General features: G+C 40.4%; 2 protein-coding genes across 5 annotated transcripts; one reads left to right on the top strand and one right to left on the bottom strand.

Moving 5' to 3' along the window:
* Positions 1-1,660: 1,660 nt before the first annotated feature.
* nsun2 (NOP2/Sun RNA methyltransferase 2) lies at positions 1,661-11,785 on the bottom strand. Of its 2 annotated transcripts, XM_068332756.1 has the most exons (19): positions 11,374-11,780; positions 10,473-10,630; positions 10,099-10,203; positions 9,903-10,008; positions 9,679-9,750; positions 9,425-9,509; positions 8,987-9,179; positions 8,580-8,654; positions 8,278-8,408; positions 6,457-6,530; positions 6,218-6,348; positions 5,618-5,714; positions 5,267-5,481; positions 4,925-5,017; positions 4,714-4,849; positions 4,354-4,434; positions 3,559-3,697; positions 3,158-3,197; positions 1,661-3,067 (listed from the first exon to the last, which is right to left on the bottom strand). In XM_068332756.1, the coding sequence occupies exons 1-19, from the start codon at positions 11,428-11,430 to the stop codon at positions 2,773-2,775; spliced, it is 2,283 nt and encodes a 760-aa protein (XP_068188857.1). In that variant the 5' UTR covers positions 11,431-11,780; the 3' UTR covers positions 1,661-2,772. The 2 variants fall into 2 exon arrangements, 1 of the variants encoding a protein (XP_068188857.1); XR_011037965.1 differs by lacking the exons at positions 1,661-3,067; positions 3,158-3,197 and adding an exon at positions 3,790-3,896 and having other exon boundaries at positions 11,374-11,785.
* A 182-nt stretch (positions 11,786-11,967) lies between these two features.
* srd5a1 (steroid-5-alpha-reductase, alpha polypeptide 1 (3-oxo-5 alpha-steroid delta 4-dehydrogenase alpha 1)) lies at positions 11,968-22,052 on the top strand. 3 transcript variants are annotated; one of them, XM_068333835.1, is made up of 6 exons: positions 11,968-12,366; positions 12,495-12,661; positions 15,444-15,545; positions 17,523-17,673; positions 17,764-17,842; positions 18,357-22,052. In XM_068333835.1, exons 1-5 carry the CDS (start codon positions 12,056-12,058, stop codon positions 17,828-17,830), a joined length of 798 nt encoding a protein of 265 aa, XP_068189936.1. In that variant the 5' UTR covers positions 11,968-12,055; the 3' UTR covers positions 17,831-17,842; positions 18,357-22,052. The 3 variants fall into 3 exon arrangements, with proteins under 3 accessions (XP_068189936.1, XP_068189935.1, XP_068189934.1); XM_068333834.1 differs by having other exon boundaries at positions 17,764-17,861; XM_068333833.1 differs by having other exon boundaries at positions 17,764-22,052.
* The last annotated feature ends 28 nt before the right edge of the window (positions 22,053-22,080 follow it).

The raw sequence follows: 22,080 nt of genomic DNA, 5'->3' as shown, positions 1-22,080 counted from the left end.
AGGCTAACCTCCTGCTCTTGCAGCATATTTCTGAATACCTTACAGCACACACACACACACACACACACACACACACACACACACACACACACACACACACACACACACACACACACACACACACACACACACACACACACACACACACACACACACACACACACACACACACACACACACACACACACACACACACACACACACACACACACACACACACACAATATTCAGGTTATCATTTGCTTCTGAGAACCCTGATCTATTTGCTTCTAGTCCATCCCCTCCCTCAGCCATGATATTTCATTAACGATCAATTCCTCTTTCATTTGAGCTTCGATGAGGTTTACAAGTTTACTGATTGGTGAAACCTGTTGCCACTAACCTCAAAGGTCACATATTAAACACCAAGAATGTTAAAAAACAACAAGACAACAGAGGACAAGGAAGAGGTGTGAGGAGCAGTTGAGGAGTAGAAATGAGAGGTGAGCACAGATGAGCAGGATGATCTCTCTGGTCCTTCAGTCTTCAGCTCTCTTCTGTCACACTAGAGAGGTGAGGGGGCTGGTTGTCATGGCAGCTGGACTGGGTAATAAACAGGAGAGATGTCCGTCTGTCCGCCTGTCCATTCAGAGCACTGATTCTACCTTGGCAACAGTGGACAAGATGAAGCAAATATGCTGTTGCCATAAAGATGATTTTGTGTTGTCAGGTTTTGATCGCTGGAATAAATTAATGGATCTCTATTATTTGAGAAAACTCAAATAACTCCTTTGCTTTAAAGGATTTAAAACAAATTTTTTTTGAACAGCAATTGTCTTGTTTATGGTTTGAAGGATGGCGATGTTGTTAGCTTCAAAAATTTTATCCAGTCAGAAATATTTCCAGGTGGTGTGAATAATGCTGACGCCTCACAGCAAGGAGGTTCTGGGTTGGAACCTCTCTCTGTGGAGTTTATGACCCGTGAGCTGAGTCAGCAGCTGTAGACCAGACGATTGCAGTCATCTTCAAGAAAATGGACGAATGAATGGATGGATGGAAATGTTTCCATTAATTACACACAGGTCATTACAGATATGTCTTGTATTTGGCTCGTCACACTAACACGTTTACTTGCCCATTCTAAGTTTTTTTGAAGTTATTTGCCTCACGCAGTTTCTTGACCATGAAATGGATAATTGAGCCTCTGACTTTTCCTCTTTTGCTGCTGTGAAGTTAAAATTTAAACTCCAATCTTGATTTTAGTGATATAAAAGGAGTAGATTACCCATGTCACTAATTTTACTAAGATGTTTTGTGCAATCAAATGCTGGAAGTTCAAATGTTATAAAAATTTACATTATCTGATAAACATCAGCATGTTAGCTGATGGGTTTAATTTGTTCATAGCATGCAACGACACAAGCTACTGGACAAGTACATCTGCTTTTTAAGCTGCCTTTTAGATTTTTAAGGTCACACGCCTTTGTCACTGTTTTTTAAACGTGGTACAACTATCAGAAATGGTTAACCGACCTGATCACCGGTGGTGATGAAACAGCCTACAGTGGTGAGATCAGAACCAACAGTACCGAAGGATCTGGGCCTGCAAGCAGTCCATAACGCTAATGCTGTAGCGCTTTACGGAACACTCTGCACTGCAATTTTAAATATGAACATTAATTTGAACATTTTTATTTTTGTGTACATTATATTCTTACAAAATAACAACTGCTTTATGTGTTGTGGCCTCCATAACAATGCTTGACTGATCTCTGCTTGACTGCAGGTGTAGAAAATCATACAGTATCAGTTAATTTAACCCATTTACCCTCCTCACATTTTCTACCCTCTGGACACCCTTGTAGCAAAAACATACGTATAAACTGCCATTAAATCATACAATACTATTTGTCATAAATCAAGCAAAATGAAACCTGCTCAAAAAACAAACTTTTTTTTTCCAAATTGACAATTTTAATCCTTTAAATGCCAGTTTAAAGTGTTTTAAACTTTTTTTCTTTTGACACAACCCCCGACAAAAACCTCTACTATGGGGATGGGGTTTTGGTGCGAAACCAGTCCTGATGTGTTAAAGATGAGTGACAAATTGATTGATTTGCTTTAATATTTTTCACTGGACATCAAATAGTTACTTTGGACTTTGTTGTGGCAAAAAATAAGATCACATCATCCCTGTCATTACAGTGTTAAACCATGCATTCTGTACTGGTAGCATTTTATTTTGAAGTACTTAAAATTAGATATTTTCATTGTTGAGGTGTTGGAAAAATTAATTTATAATAACTTAATAACAGTTTTGTGTACATTTAAGTTTTGCGTAAGTGTCCACAAGATAAAAAATGCATCAATGGAGTATAAATGACTTATAAGAGTAAACAGCACTGCATTTCAAAACTTTTACTAAGAAGTTCATCAAAAATTTACCCCACAAGCTGGAACATAGCCAAAATGATGAGCAACGGAAGAAAAGGGTCAAACCTCACTGAACAGGAACAAAAAATGGAGACCACTTAGTGAGTGGAACAAATCTGGTAAAACATTTTAAAAAAACTAGGCAGACAAAATAAAACATTTAACTAAAAGTTGACATCTGGTGGAAATCAGAAATTTCCATCGAGTCCATCTCTAGGACGAATTCCTTAAGCGGAGAAAGCCATTGAGGCTCCACAACCTCTTCTTCCATACAGTTGGTTTTGGACAAACTTAAGGGCTCTTAGAGCCCAAATATGTCTTCAGTCAATGCGGTTATCTTCAGCCGGCCACTCTTCCCTCTCAGCTATTCGTCTCCTTGTTGCTGCTGCCCATCTTCAATTCTGATGAACTGTTTCCCCTCTCTTGGTCTAGCTCCTCCTCATTTCTCATTGGCTGTTCCTCTTCTGCATCCTTTTCCACTGCTTCTTTCCCATCATCCCTCTGTTCCTGCCCAAGGCCCTGCTTGTCTCGGAAGACTTCCAGGCCTAACATTCGTAGGTAATGGAACCTCTCATTGCGGGGGACGAAGGCTCGAATGGATGTCTTACCCCTCCAGCCACAGAGATGGATGGGACACTGAGGCGCTGCTGGGTTACTTACAAACACAGGGTGAGGTTGGGTCAGAAACAAACAAAAAGCACCAAACAATCACTAAAAAATATAAACACATGCAAAAACAACTTACTTTGGGTCGGGAATGTAAGTCAACACAATGCTACCCATACCTGTAGAGAGAATGACTGATGAGAAAAAAAATCTACAGGTGGATTTTTCCATACTCACTATGACTATGGCTGTTCTTAGTTGAGATGATGAAGCTACTCCTTGATTTTGGTCAGTGCCTTGCTCAAAGGCAGCTCAAAATACAAGTTATTGAGGAAGACACATCATTAACGTTCCATTTTCATTTTATGCCAGTCACTAATCCACTAATCTAAATTCTAGGGCACTTCCCATCAATTTCAGAAGGAAATGTGCAGAAGCACAATTTGCAGTAAAATTAATTGCAGAGCTTCACATTTGTGAAAGTGGACATTTAATTCTAGTGCTAGTCTATTTTGGAACACACTCTTCTGCCATGCTTACTTATTTTCTTGGCCTGATCATGAGCATCATTCTCCAGTTTGCTGAGGAAGGGGTTCTCCTGGGTCAGAAGTACTTTGATGTCCTCCACACTCACTCTGATGATCCTGGAGCGAATGTAGGGTTGAAGAGTGTAGATACCCTGGCAGGACAGGAAGGAGATGGAGTTAAAGGCCTGCAGCTACCAGATCAATTCCAGATACCTTACAGTTTTGTTCATTATTTTTCCTTAACTGTGTTCTTTTTATGTGATCGGGGCCTTTGCTATACAGCCATTCCTTGTTTGGCATAGGAGGACACAGTAATAAATATCCTCAACCACATGTTTGTAATGTGGATACCTGCGTATAAATACACAACATTCATGAAGTGGAAATGATGATACATCCGTATAATGAAAGTTTCATCATAAATTTTAGATCAGCATGGAAGCAGCTGATGCAAACATAAAACTTCAGCCTGTAATAAGCCCAGACGCTAACAATACGTGCAGAGCTCTAATGAAGGGCATCCATCTTGTAAAAATAGCTTCTTGTGCGTAGTTTTTGAACTTGATAGATCAGTGCATAATAAAGCTATTCAGGATTTGCATATGAAAAGAAGATAAAAGTGAAAAAAGCTGCAGATAAAATGTGGAGAGAATTGTTTCCACAAAAATACAGCTTTCAATTAATAAACAAAATCAACAAAAGAACAGGCAGCTTTACATAAAACCGGATTTACAGTACTTCTCTGATCATTTAATGCGTAAGGCTGATAGCGTACGTGTTGAAACCACAGTACTTGTATTATTCTTACTTCCTGAGCCAGCCTGAAGGCACAACCGAACTCCTCTCCATCACTGTTGCGAGACCAAACCTTTACTCCCGTATTAATGACCTGAAGGAGGACAGAAACAGCACAATGACACATGGTACAAATTTGCATCTCTCCATCAGACAAATTGACGTGCAATGTAATTGAAGAGGTCAGAGATGAACTGTTCTTTGAAGTATGATATAGGAAAATGGGTTAATGCTGTAAAGGCGCAAATAAGCTATTGAAAATAGGTTAAGTCAATCTTAAATAATCAGATTGTCCAAACTGTTTGGAAATTGTTTCCATTTCAGTTGTAACATTATTAAATTGAGCTTAAACCATTGGTATAATTAAACACACCTTCATGCGTTCGCTGTTATTGAGCAGCACGTTGCGGAGCTCTTTGGACACCATGTACAAATGTCTCTTCTTGCCCTCGTGGGTCCTGGTCAGAACATTGAGCTTGGGGAAGTCGGGTGACACATCAAAGAAAGATCTAGAAAGAAACAAAATGATTGTTTTTTGCGACGCCAAAACCGTTTTCATGTGCGAATCAAATAGAGGCCCTTACTGTATGGTGGTAAAGACAGGATCATCTTCAGTGAGGAACACAAAGGGGTCTTCTTTATAACCAAACAGCTTCATTTTTTTTGAGGCCGGAGGCCTGGAAAACATAATAAAAATATTCCATTTCCATCAGCTGCACTGCAAAAATATTTCATGTTATGGTTAAAAAAAACAAAAAAAACATGCTGCCTGAGCTGTTTTATATGGTTTACAACATGATTAAAGTCTAAGAATTAAAATCAAAGGATGTTTTGAAGCAAAGTGTAATTCTTTGTTCAAAACAATGGAGTTGTTCCTTTATGGCTCAAGACAAGTCTTTATTTCCACTGGCTTCAACTTCACATACCCACACACTCCGTCTTGTACAGCAGTGGTCTCCTGGGCCAAGGAAGCTGCTGTGGGTGCCTCCTTCTCATCCTCCCCATCTACTTTTCCTTCTGGCCCTCCCCCCTCCTCCTCCCCCACAGCAGTCTCTGGGAGGTGGCGTGTATCAGTAGGGGTCGCGGTCGCCAGTGAGCCTCCAGCTGGGATAGCTGAGAGGGATGAGGCATCCTTTCTCACCTAGAGACAATGGAGAGGGGGATGAGAAGACGGATGGCAAAAAAGAAATCAAGAGCCCCTGCTGTGGTTAGTAATACTTAACAGGTAAGTGATACAAAGAAAACAATAAGGGAGTGCATTGCTGGTGAGGGAGTACCTTGGGACATCTTTTGTTCCAAGGCATTTGGGCTTTCTTCACCAGTACAGCTACAAAGAAGCCCCCAGTGTTCTGGTGATGTGGCAGAATCCTCATACTGACAGACAGACAAGCATAAATCAAGGTCTTGAGCATTACGGTTCCACATACAGAGAGAGGATAAACAATGCATTTTTCAAATTTAAATACAAAGATGTGAGTAAAATGTGTGATAATATCGCCCCCTGCTGGTCACCCCCAGTCCGATCATTAAAGCAAAGGCTTCAGCGCAAAAGTGACATCATCCCCTACTATGTGTGAGTGCAGGTGTGTATATATATGTGCATCCAGTGCATGCGTGCGTGCGTATGTGTGTAGAGCTGTGCCAAGACATATATCAGAGGGAGATCACTCAGCTAATGGATTTGGCATCAATGAAAAGTGTGTTTGTACTTCTTTACTTTCATGAGAACAAAATCCTCTCAGGAGAATATAAGAGAAAAAAACAGGTGACTTAAAATCAGAGTTTTTTGGGGAAAGATTACACGACTTTTCAATCACATTTTGGAGGTGTGTGATGAGAGAAGAGCTGAATTGTACAAAAAGAGGGTGCATACTTACCATCTCTCCAGATGCATGTTAGCAAGTTTCTCTGGGTCTTTTGGCGGGAACATGGTGGGGCGGATCTGTGTGTGACGACTGGTTGGAACCTCAGACCAGTCTTTGTACCACTGACCCTCCTTGGTCATCAACTACACAGATGACAGTTTCTTATTTAAGTGATTCAACCAAATTAATTCACTGCCAGAAATTCTGACACTTTTCTTATTCTTTACAGAAAAATAGAAATGCTTTCCTACCTTCCAGGAAGTGACTCCAGGCATCCACTTCAGTCCTGGCAGGTCAGCTGAGCTGTCAGCCAGCTCCAGCGCTCCTGGCAACGGTGATGGTAGAGAGATTAAAACTTGGCAGAAAAAGACTTGTCTATATTAAGCTGTAATTTTCACATACTTTCATGGAATCTTTTCATATATTCTGAGTCAGTTAGCAGCTCAAAACTGAAGCAGACTCTACTGAAAAATCTACAGCAGGAGTGTCAAAGTCAAATACACGGAGGGCCAAAAAAACAAATTCGCTGCAAGCCGAGGGCCAGACTGGTTCAATGTTTATTAAAACATATTGAAATGAACATAGCCTATTGAACCAAGAGCTAACACAGTGTACATTATGTAATGATTAAATAAAGCAATATTTTGTTATGGCTCTGTCAGTAACTTCAAGGGGAAACCTTTTTCAACAGGCAAACAGCAAAAAAGTAAATGTCCTTTAAAAACAAAATATATTTCTTAATATCAAAATGAATGCATAAATGAAATTGCATGAATTACAAACTGAAAATAAATTATTGTGGTGCTCTACTATCCTACCAATCACTGCTATGAAATAGTAAAAATTTAAAAATTAAATCAGTTTTATCTTTTCTCATGGCTCTTATCTGCAATTTTCCCTGAGCACATTCAACTGAAATAAATATGAATAAAATAAAATACAAACATCTATGGCACACAGACAAAACAACACTTTGTTCAAAGAGATATCACATCTTGTAGGAACACATGTAAAAATTTAACTGAATTTAAAACTGAAAATACGTTACTGCTGCATGATGCTAACTTGTCTGAGGCTGACCCTGATATTTGATTGTGTCTCATCTTTCGTACAAGTTCATGAATGTTCAGGGTCAGACTCTTCATGATGGAATGAAGGTGTTTATAAGTCAGACGGCTCCTGTGTGATGTTTTGTTCAGCTTCATCATAGAGAACAATTGTTCACACAGGTCTGTGCTACGAAACAGAGTGCGAGCAGCTTGGATGCACAGCTGGGGCATTGTGTCGGGGAAGAAACATGCAAACTTACCAGAAGACACACTGGTTTACCTTTTGCCTCTCTGCACATAAATTCTGAGTACCACCTGGCTTGAAACCCCCTGCACTCAGCGTCCACCTTCCTTTTAGTTTTGAGGAGGGGAGTGGCTAAATTCAACCTCCGCTCTGACCTCTGATAAACATCCATCCATCCATCCATCCACCCATTGTCATGACCGCTTCATCCACTGTCGCGGGTCATGGGAAGCTGGAGCCTATCCGAGCTGGCTTAGGGGTGTAAGGCGGAGGAAACTCTGGGCCAGTGCACCGCGGAGCCACACAGAGACACAGACAACCACACACACTCGTTCCTATGGTCAATTTGGGACCGGTCAATTAACTTGAAGCGCATGTTTTTGGAGTTGGGAGGAAGCTGGAGAACCCGGAGAGAATCCGAGCAGACAGGGGGAGAACTCCGCACGGAGCGGGGCTCGAACCCCGAAACGCCTTGCTGTGTGGCGACAGTGGTAGCCACTGAGCCACCGTGCCGATAAACAGTGAAACCCAAAGTCCACTTGCTGCGCTGCAGTGATTTCCGCTGATAATCAAGTGCCAAAAATTCTAATTTCACTAAATTTTTAATGAAAATGTTTTAGAAAAGTTTAAGACACCTCTGTAGATGTAACCAAATCAAACATGAGCAGCCTCGATCAGGTCAATACACAAATAATGGAGAAATATAAAACTTGTTGACCCCTTTCGGAAAAATAAATCCATATATCATCAATTAATGCAAAGCTCTGTGTGTTTGTTACCTTCGCTCTTTTCCAGCAAGGCTGCGATGACAGCTTCATCCTCTATAGGGTTGAGTGAACAGGTGGAGTAAACCATCCTCCCACCCACAGCCAGCTGTTCTATGCCACGCACTGCGATACGCAGCTGGAGTCTGGTGAACGCACGATCACACACACACACACACACACACACACACACACACACACACACACACACACACACACACCAGTATTATCAACTTTTTCTACTTAGAAAATCCTCCATTCCTTTGTTGGTGGATAAATTGACTATACGACACAAGTCGTTGAGTTCACACACTCACCCATGAAGGTGCAGACTGTTGCTGGTTGTCCACTTCTTCCACACATCTATGTTCTTCCTCATAGTGCCATCACCGCTGTAAAACATGCAGCAGACAGCAGCACTAATCAGACTTATCTCTTGTATGGCCCGAGGCTATGGAACCACCAGAGATCCCAGACACTTCTCAGAGGGTAAAAACTGTGTACCCTGCACAAACTGTCTACACCACAGGCTTCAGCTGCTTGCCTTCCTCTGTCTTCATCACAGATTTCCCTTCTCTCCCTTCTGCTTCTGCACTACAGCTGGCCATACTCAAGCAGTGCTTGCAAACAACTGTAGTTCTGCACTGGCTGTAAAATGATTGTACATTTCAGAGAGAGAAGGATGTTTTTCCATCCTGAAATATTAAGAATTTGCTTTACTGACCTGCATGGGACGTCACAGAGAATGCGGTCATAGAGGAGGATGTCCTTCTTGCCGTTTGACTCGACCATGAGACGGGGAATGCAGGAGGCGTCATGGTTGACCACCATGATGCAAGGGCTGTTGAGACGCTTGGCTTGGTGCACAAGCAGATAGCAGCGCTTGTTGTCGACGTCGTTGGCAATAACAAAGCCCTCTGGAGGGTAAAATATGGAATCAAATGATTTAATGATAAAGTGGAAAGACAGTGTTCAGGATAGCTCCTTTACTCTCAGATCATTTTAGCTGCATAGTGAAGACAGTGAGTTACATTTACAGATCACATCGTCTGTTTCCTAAAGACAATAAATCTAAGTTTTTTTTCTAAGCTTCTTCTTTTAAAAAATAAAAACTAATCAGACATTGACACATTTGGCTTTGTTTTAAATGAGGGTTTATTACCAGGAAATGGTACATCCATATCAGCATGGAGCATCTCAATGAGCTGGGCTGTCTTCGACCCCGGAGCTGCACACATGTCCAGGATCTGTTCAGAAACACATGTACAACAGCAAAAATAATGGTTGGTAGGTAGACAGTTTCAAACCAAAAGGAAAAGATTCTACACAGGGCACAAAGAAGTAACATAATAAAAAGAAAAGGCAGTAAGTACAAAGAGCTGTATTTTTCTAAACATTCAGAAACAGAAGGCTTACCTTGTGGTGGGACTTGATCTTCAAAAGGAGAGGCGGGAGCATGCTGACAGCTTCTTGTCGGCTGATATTACCCTAAAAGGACAATTTCCTTGATCGTACAATCATCCTGGTAATATTTTTCAAATGTCTATCCAGGATTCATTTTGTGAACATGCGTATCATTCAAATATGCCACACTCTGGTTATAACTTAACTTCTTTAACAGGTTCTAACATTTGACTCACCGACTCGGTCTCGCTGACTAGAAACTGGTGGAACTTCTCCAGGAGGGGAGACTTCCTGATGATCTTCCTGCTCATGTTAGTGTGCCAGGCTTGCTCATCAGGATACCTACAGAGGATACGACAGTGTGGGTGAAGAGTGTCATACACATTTGGGTGTGTATGCCCCTTTAGTCTTGGATAAATAATTAGCTCTTACCAGCTTAGAGGCTGTGGAGCCTCAATCTTCTGACCATCGATCTCAAGCTCCTGAATATCCCTAAAATATTTTTCCTTCAGACAGTGAAGAATTTCTTTGGCATGACTGAAATAGGGCATAAAGAAAGAGATTGTATATAGCAGTAGTCTGTTTATTCGAGCCAATCCCCTTTACAAATTTCAATATTTGCGCTTCAATCAAGCCAATACAGATGTACACACTTATTGTGGGTTGTTCAGAAGACACTTGAATTACACTCTGTGCTACAAAGAAAACTGATATTTATTCTCTGCATCTTGCATGTTGAAAAGCATGACACATTTAAGGAAGAAAATAATTTATCTGAATCCAAGTTAAATTTGTGTTCTGCTCACCTCTTGTATCCAGTGATGCGGATGGTTGCGGGCAGAGGTTCCCTCATTGCCTCCAGAAACTGTTCAAACTCTCCCTCAGGTACTAGGCCTAGTTCCTTGTAGTATTGCTCAAACAACTTGTTCTCCTTTACAATGTCAGCATAGCCAGCCCCCCAGCCCTGAAGACATGGATGTACAGTATTGTTATAAGTGGGGGTCTTATAGAGAGGATATGTGCTGATGTCAGCATGCCCAACATGGTGACATTTTGTTTGTACAACAAACCATTATCTGCTACACTGAAAGCATAAAGCAGAGAATTAGTGATTTATTGGATATTGGTTTTCCTGAATTTACACATAGCTGATGTTGATTTTTAATAGTCATACATCACGGTGGGATTTGATAGGAAAAGTAGTTTTGACAACAGTAAATGACTTTGTTATAAGCAGATGGTTTTGTACAAATATTATTTCACCAAGGTGTCTAATAGAGACATGTTTGCCACATATGCTGCACCATTAGAACAATGGTCAGAAGAGTTGTTTAACATGCGATCAACTGAGGATTTGTTCGTCACAGATTTTCGATGTGTACTTCACTGACCTTTATTAAGTAAAAACAAAAAACATTCACTAAATTAAACATTTACACTAAAATAATACATTGAAAATATTTCAAAACCACAAAGTTATTGTTAAGTTGTAAAGAACTTGCAGGATCTGTCATATGACTTGTTACTCTGCTTCTTTCTTCTATTTGGTGTGACGTCACTTTCTGAATGTCATTTTTGAGCCATTTACGACTCCGTTTACATCCGTTCCCTTCTCTTCGGTTTTAGTAAATACAGGTACAATACACCCTGACTTGAGCACGGAACGCCTCATGTTATCAAGAGTTGTCTGAGCAGCAGGAGTCTTACTGCGTTGTCTCTGCCGGTCGGCTGCTGCTTCTGCCGCTGCCTGCTTCTTTTCCCCATGTTGAGGTAACAGACAACCCTGGAGAACTGTCTGCGGAGCAGCGTGGTTGTTGACAAGTGTCCCTCAGCCTTAATATAATGCAAATCTACTACTCGTTCAAGGAATGAAGTGCTATGCTACGTCTCCTCAAAACGTGTTGCCTGTGACGCACGTGAATGAGGACCTTAGGAGGTGACCGTAAAACCTGCCTGAGTTAAAACTGAGCTTTTCCTTACGGCAAGTATGAAAATGTCCAGTTTATGAAGAAAAACACGTTAATGTAAAATACAGGTAGAGCAAATCAATTCTAAAAGTTTACATTTTTTCTGTGGCTCGATTTTTAAAAATATAATGTAATTAATATCCATCCGTCCATCTATCCATCCACCCGACGAACAGACGAGTAGACATGAGTGTCGCAAAACACCCCATAGCGTCTAAGCAACGCCCCATTACAAATCCTCCATTTTTGATTGGTTCATACGATCAGACGTGACGTTAACCGGGATGTGATTGGTTCTTGATCGCCCCGTCGATCATCAGTCGCGTGACTGTACCCTAGTAGCAGTAGCTGCTGTGTTGTTACAGCGTAAAGTAGAGTAAACTACTATTCAGATATTTATATGTAGCGGCATCCTCCCCATCATGGACTCGCTGCTTTCCAGGCTCTTCTCGTCAGAGGAGGAGGAGATGTATATTTTGGACTGCATGGCTTACCTTATGGTTTTCATGGCAGCCTGCACTTTCATTACGTTGCTATTTGAAAACGTCCCGTACGGGCGATATGCTACCAGCAAGTACGGATTTCCAGTCAATGTCAGGTTCGCTTGGTTCGTTCAGGAACTGCCTGCATTCGCGGTGCCTTTGATTCTAGTATTTTGGACAGTTTCTGCAAAAATATCATTACTTCCTAACCGCCTTCTCGTTGTTATGTATTTTTGCCATTATATACAGAGGTAAGCATTGTTTTTCAATGAAGATATACAGTATGTTGTATTACATAAGCTAACTAACTAACCTCATTGTGTCAAAGCCAGTGTGAAATATCCAAGTTGTCCTGATCTCTTTTTTCCCCCCGCTGCAGATCTCTTATTTATCCATTTTTAATCCGAGGAGGTAAAGCAACACCATTCGCTTCGTTTGTCTTGGCTTTTGTTTTCTGCATCTATAATGGATACATGCAGATTAGGTACCTGAGCCATTATGCGGAGTACCCTGCATCTTGGGTTACACGTCCATGCTTCATCACAGGTATGTCGTCAAGGTAAACAAATACACGTGTTGTATTTGGGTGGGCATGGGTGGCATCTGTCGCAATTCAAAACTCTGCTTGGTTTGTTGACAGTTCTCCAATTAACTAGTATTTACCGATAACTGAATTGATAGTTCTACTAGTTATTACAAAATACACAAGATTTTTTGAAACACTTTCCACATTTGCTGTGTTGGTCAATAAAATTCAGATTTTAACGTCAAAGTAAAATTCATGTGTTCTAGCCTCATCAGTTATTTTAGAATGTCTGTGCAATTATTTCATTTAATTTTGTTTTTATAGTGTAAAAGTATAATAAATTCCCCTGCAAAAAATTTCGTTGTTGTAGTCAATCCACAGACCATAGTGAATTTACACAAGTCATGCATGTACATGTACTCAACTATAATCATATTTTTAAAAAATGTCAGTGCAAATTTCAGAAAATGGGTCATTTTTTTTACAAAATGGTTTATTTGTGATCTTTTTGTGCATTTTTACTTTTAGACCCATGATAACAACAGTTATCATGGGTCGTAAATCATTCTTGCATTCATCTTCTTAATGAAAATATCAAAATCATAACGCACTTCCTGATGCTGTCAGCCAGTTAAATGTGCATATGGTATCACGTGGCTCCCTACCAAAAATCCACGATGAGGTAAAGTCGCGAGCTCTGATGGACAATTAACAACAATGGTGGTCGTTACCAACGACCGCCGGTGGAAATTGGACTACTGTTGGTCGAAGAAGGAGAGGAGGAAAGTGTGTTTGTAGGAAGAAAGAGAAGAGAAACATCAGTGTTACACGCCCCAGGGGTGTGGCTGGTAAAACAGATTATATTTTAAACTGCTCCGCTAGGTAGACCTGAATAAACAGGGAAAAACACGAGACAGAGTCAGTTTTGGTGTACGTTATCCTCTCTTCCTTGGTCATCTCAATTTATTAACAATCATGTTTCTTAAATCACTTTACTGTTCTTTGTTTTAAAGAGGTTCAGTCATTTCAATCATAAATCATGTTCACAAAATATCAATGACACATATTTTCTCCATAGTTTCATCATCAATTCAATACATTCTTCTTTACATACATGTCCATATTCCCATATGTTTTCATTTCTCAGCATTCATACACTGTAATGTTTGATTTTTAACAATCATGTTGCTTACTGCATAGAATTAGTCCATTCTGTTTTTGTACCGTCACATCCCTAATGACTATTGTTTTTAATCATCACATCACTATTAAAGTATTTATAGAATCATGTAATCATTTCTATCATCATGTAACTAGATAAATCAAGAAATAATCATGAACAAAACACAATATCCCTTCTGTTCTGCTAACAGGCTAACACTGTATCGGTATAATATAGTGTATAAACACAACTGGATGCACTTCAAGGCAAAACTGGAGAGAATTAACAATATACAAAAAAACGGAAATGTACTCTTTCAATGTAAACAATAAATCACACATCCAAAACACAAAACAGGAGCTTGTAAGACTAAAGGAGCAACAAAAATAATAGTATCAGTGAAAACCACCTACATGTCACGTAGTGGACGGCCGGAATGGCTGCTGCCATGAAAGTTAGCATAAAACCCTAGATTCCGCTACATACATTAAACTACTAGAAAGTAATGTCATTTCTGGCATAAAACTGAGTCAAGTTTTGTTTCATAGTACAAAGTGCTCATAATAAATGTTTTTCATGTGCCAGCGTTATACCTACCTGAATAAACAGGGAAAAACACGAGACAGAGTCAGTTTTGGTGTTCGTTATCCTCTCTTCCTTGGTCATCTGAAGAACGTCACGTGGGCACCGAGCTAACCTGTCTCTGGAAACGTAGCGGCCACCTTGTGGCGGAATGTGGAATAGGTGTATTCCTAGAATATAGATCCCTATTTATTCACAATCCACATGAAGGCTATTCTAAGTACAAGACAATTATGTAATATTATAAAAATGTGACTACACTTTTGTGTATGTCACACCAGGAGTATAGGACTGAGAGTAGGGACGTTGAATGTTGGAACTATAACAGGAAAAGGTACGTGGAGAGTTGGTTGACATGATGCAGAGGAGGAAGATTGACGTACTGTGTGTCCAGGAAACCAGGTGGAAAAATATCAAGGTTAGACGTTTAGGAGCAGGGTTCAAGTTGTTCTATCATGGTGTAGATAGGAATAGAAATGGAGTAGGAGTTAATTTGAAGGAGGGAGTGACTAGGATGGATAGGATAGGATCAGGAATAAGTACATCAGAGGGACAGCACATGTAGAGGTTTTGGAGATAAAGTCAGAGAGGCCAGACTGAGATGGTTTGGACATGTCCAGAGGAGAGATAGTGAATATATTGGTAGAAGGATGCTGAGTTTTGAACTGCCAGGCAGGAGGCCTAGAGGAAGACCAAAGAGGAGGTTTATGGATATAGTGAAAGAGGGCATGAAGGTAGTTGGTGTGAGAGAAGAGGATGCAGAAGACAGGGTTAGATGGAGGCAACTGATTTGCTGTGGCGACCCCTAAAGGGAAATGCCGAAAGGAAAAGAAGGAGAAGAAGATAGAAAGCTGAGCACAAGCTTGGTTTCTCTGCATGAATTATAGAGCTGTTATGTGATAAAAATGAGATTAGCGTCACTTATTTTTATTATTGAGTCGACATGAGAGTGCTATTTATCTGCTCCTTCCACTGTGGGGAAATAAATTGAAAGTATTTTGTAGGAATCAGCAGTTCTCTGTGTTGTTTATGCTCAGCTCATAAGGGTTTTTCTCCAGGGTCTGCGCTGTGGTTGGTCGGTTGGCTGGTGAATGTTCACTCTGATCACATTCTGAGGAGTCTGAGAAAACCTGGAGAGACTGGTTACAAGATCCCCACAGGTAAGACTTTGAATCTGAAATATAGCACAATAATTTTCCTTGACACATCTAACATTTCTGAACTCTCATTACAGTACATCTAGCCATTATCAAAGAAAACTGCAGCAGGCTACGGTTAGAAACACTTTGAAAAAAATTGAAGGGGGTGGTAATTTCATGATTTAAAAAAAAAGTTTTTATTCTCTTAAAGACACATCTTACATTTTGGTGCTAACTGTAGTTTGGATTCTTTTTCCACCATTGCTGTTGGGTGACAAAGTCAAGAAGGCAGTAATCACATCATGTCATAGAGGTCTCTCTCTGTGTGCAGAGCTAAATAGTAATTTTCCAGAGCGGTTTCACGATTTTACTGCAAACAGAGTATTTGGTTTTTGTCATTTTCTGTATGAGGCCATACATTAGTAAAATAAACCTTCACTCGGTCCATCTTAGTGTGTGGTGACTCACAATACTGAGTTTTTCTGTGTGCAGTTTTGCTTTACATGACACATTGTTTACACCACTCATTATTGGTAATCATGTTATACACACTAAAATGGTCCCTTCATACTTGATATTTAGTATTTCTTTTACACGACATGACAGATAAATAGCTGAGGGCAAAGGTCACGAGGGTCTGTAATTGGTTTGTCAGTTCAAATATAACAACAAGTTAACTTGGCAATTAAATTTTAGCCTGAGCTAAATTATTATTGTTGTAGTTTTAGTTATTGTTGTTGATATTATTAATATTATTATTATTATTATCATTATTATTATTATTATTTCTAGTACAATACTGTTATTATTATTTTTGTAGTAACTCATGAATTCTAGAATTTGGAGCCTGTGGTTTGGGTATAGGTTAGGATGGTGTTTCCCAGTCGCTGTGCCGTGAGAGAAGGTCTGTCAAGGGAAATAATCCAATTTCACTTAATCAAACTAAAATATTGCTAATGTTGAGTGTTTGTGCTGTGATCTAGAATGTAGCCCACGGCTGCTGTAAACACACACACACACACACACACACACACACACACACACACACACACACACACACACACACACACACACACACACACACATCTATATGTCTCTACACACACACACACACGTACCCAAAATACACATAAAAACGTGTAGAAAAATAATTTCTCAATGGGGACAAAGTATGTTTATTTCTTTCTTCTCAGCCTGGTCGTGTCTGCTTACAGAAGTAATAAATACCCTTTACCTGCCAGCACTGTAAGGGTTAATGAAAATGTCTCAAGGCTGTTGAAACAAGCTGATGAATGATGAAAACAATTCACTGAAAAAACAGATGAAAGAATGATCAGATGGGGTTTTACGGTGTGAATATGGGTGCGCATTCTATGAGACATGACCGGTACAGGGGTGGGGTGGATTAAAGAGCATTTTAAGTTCACTGAAAAGCAAATAAAATAAAACTTTCTGCATTTCTAGATTGAAAATCGACATGTTTTAAACTTTTTTTTTCCCCCATCTCTCAACAAATTTACAATCATAACAAGTTTGTAGAAAGAGAGGTTCCGTAAGTGAGAACATAGTTCTAACAATAGCACCTTAAGCCTGAACTTGTATTGAACCTGTTGAAACAATCCATCCCACACCCTTAAGGAAAATACAGCGAACGGGTCGAGGTGGGAGGAAGTTGCAAGGTACTCCAAACACGTACGGAATCTCTTCAGCAAGTAATCTTCCGTTTTCACCTGTAGTGCCGCAGCATCATACATGCCTGGAGTAAAATAGTCAGCGCTTAACCATCGAAGGCCAATGACCTAAGTGTGTTGATATCCTTTTCAGCAGCACGTCAAGCGAGACAGTTTAAGTGCCAGCACTTATTACTGAATGGGATTAAGTAAAGATTCATCACTTTTTACTTTCTTGCAGATTAAAATGTTTCGAGTTCTTTTTCCTCTGGGGAACCTATTAAAAGATGAGCCTACCTGTCCTAATTTCTGTGTCTTTCACCCACAGGTGGAATGTTCGACTATGTGTCTGGAGCCAACTTTCTGGGAGAGATAACAGAGTGGGCAGGCTTTGCTTTGGCTGCCCACTCTGTTCACAGTTTAGCTTTTGCCATTTTTACCACAGTGGTCCTTGCCAGCAGGGCTGTGGCTCACCACAAGTAAGAACGATGACACATACAGAGGGAATAATGAGGTTCTCGTGTGGGTATCACACGCAGTTAAGTAAAAGCCTCTTTTTCTCTTCACAGATGGTACCTCACGAAATTTGAAGACTACCCTAAAAGTAGGAAGGCACTGATTCCCTTTCTCTTCTGAAACACACTGAAGGTACTGGAAGCCTGAGAAGGTACTAGTTCAGACTAGAGAGAATATTTCTGCAATCCTTTTTACTAATTTAGAACACCTCTGTCAGAACATCTCTGCCTTGAAAATAGATTTTTTTTTAATTGACAGCAGATGCTTCTTGCTTGGGAGTTGTCTCTGACCTACAACCACAGCTATCATCATGGAAAGATTAGCACGATTGTCAAAATAATATCCGTGACGCATGAAGTAATCTCAGCAATCATGAAATGAATGTACTGGAAGACTCATATTTGCAGGGGAGGCAACATTTAGCTATCCTCCGAAGGAAATAAGATGGAGAATGAAGATTACTTCAACAGTAATATAGAAGATTTATGATACTGCACCAAAAAAGAAAAGACCCTCCACTGATCTGCATATTCTCCCAGATGGAGCATAAACATGGAAATGCAAAGCAAACATTTAAATTTCGCATCCATCCTCAAGACTCTTATATTGAAAATGCATCTTTTTATCGTTTATATGATTTAAATAGATGACAGACAGACCTTGAATGGAATCCTGCGAGCGTCATCAGAAAGACTTTTCTACTTACCTCATCATGTCAGAACCACAGAAGAGAAATCACTTCCGAACAAAGGGAACCTGCATCTCTGTCCCGTAAAGGCTGAGATGGCAGCAGGTCATTCCACAGCCACTGGGCTGGAGGGAAATAAAAGGGAGATCAAGCATGGTCCTCAATAACTCACTCATGCCTGAAATGAGAAACTGAGAGCGTGGCCTCAGCACATCACTCCTGGAAGGATGTCTGATGGATTGAGAGAAGAAGAAGGAGAAGAAGTGAAAGATAGGAGTGTGTTGGGCATCAATGATACTGAACAGACAAGCTGCTTTATGCAGCAGTAACACGCAGAAACTTTGGTCTCAATAGCATCTTTTTTCAACGAAAAATCAGTCACTGGGAGACAATGTTAAGTGTGAGTTTGAACTGTGGAAAGCGTGTCTTACTTTTACACACTGATGCCTTTCATTTTTTAATCTTCATAACATTTACAGTGATTTTTTTTTAGACATGGTTTGAACTTTATACTGCAGCAGTCTACAAGGTGTTCAAAGCACCAGCTTCAGCTTTCTCTTGTAAGTCACAGAGGCCATGATCTGTTACAACCGTGGTCAAGAGCCTATGAATTTAAACAAACTATTATTACATGAAAAAATTTCATTTTAGTCGTTTTTACTCATGTTTTCTTCAATAAACAATAGGAGCACTGTGTCATGCTGGGATGAGAAATGATGGCTGTATGTCGCTGACGGCTACACAGAGTGACATCCTTCATCGTCGACGTCGTTTTTATTCTGCTTGTCCTCTTCTTCCGCGCTCTTGTAATTGCATTTCTGTATTACACAGCCATTATTTACTGAGCCTGTCCTCTATAATGTGCAGCATTTCAATGAGCCAGCTTTTAACCCGCACTTACATATTCATGAATGCATCGCATCACGCCTGTTGGAAGGTAAAGCAGCAGTGCATACATGTAGCTTGGGTTCCTCCTTACATTAAAAGAATACCTCAGATGTTATAGTGAAAGTACTTTATGACAGCAGTTAGCTTTGGTGTTGAAATGCTTTAGCTTAACGTTCAAATATATATATATGTTTGTTGTTTTAAGAAATAAACCATGCGTGAGAGGAGAAGCATTCAGCAAACAGGTACCTGTTAATCTGTTTCTCAACAGCCATGTTTATTACTTAAGTAAATCAGAAACTAATGACCGCTTACTGAATTCCTTCACGCTTGACTGTTGACATCTGCATCTCATGTCCTGCTCTAGATAATGTCATGACCAAAAAAAGGTAAAACTAAATACATAGAAAAAATGGCGGATGGTTGAACGGGCTCAATTATGGCCTGCAGGTGGTGCACATGTTAAGATGGAAAGGTTGTGTTTTTAGTTTTCCTGAAGATGGCACACATCAGCATGCCTACATCTGCAGGTATCTGCATGCGTTACTTTTCTTGCCTGTCAGTGATGCAATCTGACTTTTTGCCAGGTCAGATTCTGAGTCCGCGTCTGTGCCATCCTCTGGGTTCATTATAACTTCATTTATTGTACAGTACATTAAACTCTGGAGTGTGGCTGATACCCCACAGGCAGTATGTGCATGAGAAAATATGCGAAATGGTTAGTGATATAAAATCTAAATGAAACCATCCGCTAATGTGGGTTAAATATCTGGAACATGCTGTGCCCTCATTATCATTCAAGCCTCATGCAGTCTCAGACCACTGCCTGCTCCCTTAATATTGCACAGCCTGCTGGTACTGTTCAACCTGATAGTGTACTGTTGACTTCTGCTGTGTCTCTATTTAAGTATGTGGTAGGCATCTGTCAGCTACCGGTCCTGTCCGCACCAATGTGGAAATCCCATAAAAGCTGACAATGAGGCAAACCAGCCTTCAAATGAATCAAACACACCCAGGCACAGAGACTGTGTTGACGCACATGAGAGATGAGAGAGATGAGAGAGATGACCTATCCGATCTGCTGTGCCACTCGGATGCCTTTCTTTCATAGAGCTTCAGAGAACAAGACAGGAGAGTGTGGGTTTCTAAAGGCGGACAGAGGGAGTTTGCAGCTATGTGTGTGCTTCAGAGAGCTACATATCTTAGCTGGCAGTTTGCTCGGAGGGGTTTTATCTTTGACTCATCACATGCTGCACGTGAATAGGGAGGGCGGGGGTAGAGGGGGGGGGGGCATTATGCAAGATACTCACTCCCTCTTACACGCATACACATCCCAGAGGTTGCTGGTTATAGCTTATCCAGCCTGCCTTCGCTCCATCATGGAGCTTAATGGGGTAGGAGACGGCCGTCACTGGTGCCAGAATGATCAGCACCACCTGCCGAGTATTACCCTTGAAAATGAGGAATCGAATGCATGGCTGCAGCGTAAAATAAACAGAAGAACAAGCTCCATTTATGCTTCAACGTTAAAAAGAAAAATTGTTACCCTGTGGAATGCATTGTGGGTTTTCTGCTACTTGTATGTATGTGAGCAGCGTCTGGACGCCAGAGGTTGTGATTATGGCCCACAGCAGCATGTGAGATGCCAGCCAACACGAGAAGGCGGCCTCCCTTCTGTCTAATGTTTGTGTAAAAACGTACTTTGATTCAGTTCTTTTTTTTCTGACTTCAATTTTTTAAGGATATCAAATGTTTATAGTTTTTCTTTGTGTTAAAGCAGAAGTTCATCTGTATGGATCTATTTCTGAATTAACCACAAAAAAAAGACTTTCCCAACTATGTGATTTCAGAACCAACAATACTTCTTGCATTTGTGTTACATTCTTCTGATTGGTGCCAATCAGAAGAAAGTCGTATTGCTTTCTGTGACCAGAATATTAAACGGTCACATTTGGAAGCAAAATTATTCAACCCCACTGCATGTTAGGTTTATTGGCAAAGTACATGAGCAGCTCTTTGCAAAAAAACAAGTCAAACAAGAACATTAGAAATAATTCAGTGCAACATATATTTTGGTTTTCCCACTCTAGAACAAAATGCCTCTTCTACCTCCTGCTGCAATTTCAAAATGACTCATCCCCTCAATACGGAGAGGCTTCTGCTTAGTAGACATCCTTCCCTCACACTCAAGAATATGGACAATGTTGTCTCCAAAGGATTGTCCCTTACCCTTGAGACCCACGGTGGTGTCTGTCTTGTCATCTGCCCACCGTGGGTGTTTGGTATCTAAAGAAGCGAGGCAGCATCTACTCATCACTGATGTTCAACTGTGGATCGGTGTGTTCTTTTCAGCATGTGGTTCCTTTGTCGTCGTTCTTCAGACATGGTGCTAATCCATCACACTTCTACTTTATTTCTCAAACGGAACAGCATCCCAACATTTCTGGATTTCTTGGACGTCTGTAGATGATTTTGAGTGAGTTAGGGGTTATTTTTGTGTTTTGGGACCAGTTGTGATACACGTTTTAGGATTTTTGGGCGTGGAGCCATGATGCAAATTTAGGCCGTAACAACAAAAATTCAGCTGCTACAGTAATGAAAGCTGGCACAGTGTTTAAACATCTGGCCTACAAATGTGTGCTCTTGTGAGGATGCTATTTAGGGACTTAGAATAAATATGAGACTGCAGGACTCAGCAAAATTAGCATCTGTTGTATCGAGGAGTTGATATATATTATACTGTAATAATAAACGTAATATAATAAACGGGATTGGGACATTTTCTTTTGCGTCC

The sequence above is a fragment of the Antennarius striatus genome, chromosome 14 (assembly GCF_040054535.1).
Source record: "Antennarius striatus isolate MH-2024 chromosome 14, ASM4005453v1, whole genome shotgun sequence".
Taxonomy (NCBI): Eukaryota; Metazoa; Chordata; class Actinopteri; order Lophiiformes; family Antennariidae; genus Antennarius; species Antennarius striatus.
The sequence above is the reverse complement of the archived record's forward strand: the minus strand, read 5'-3'. Positions and strand labels throughout refer to the sequence as shown.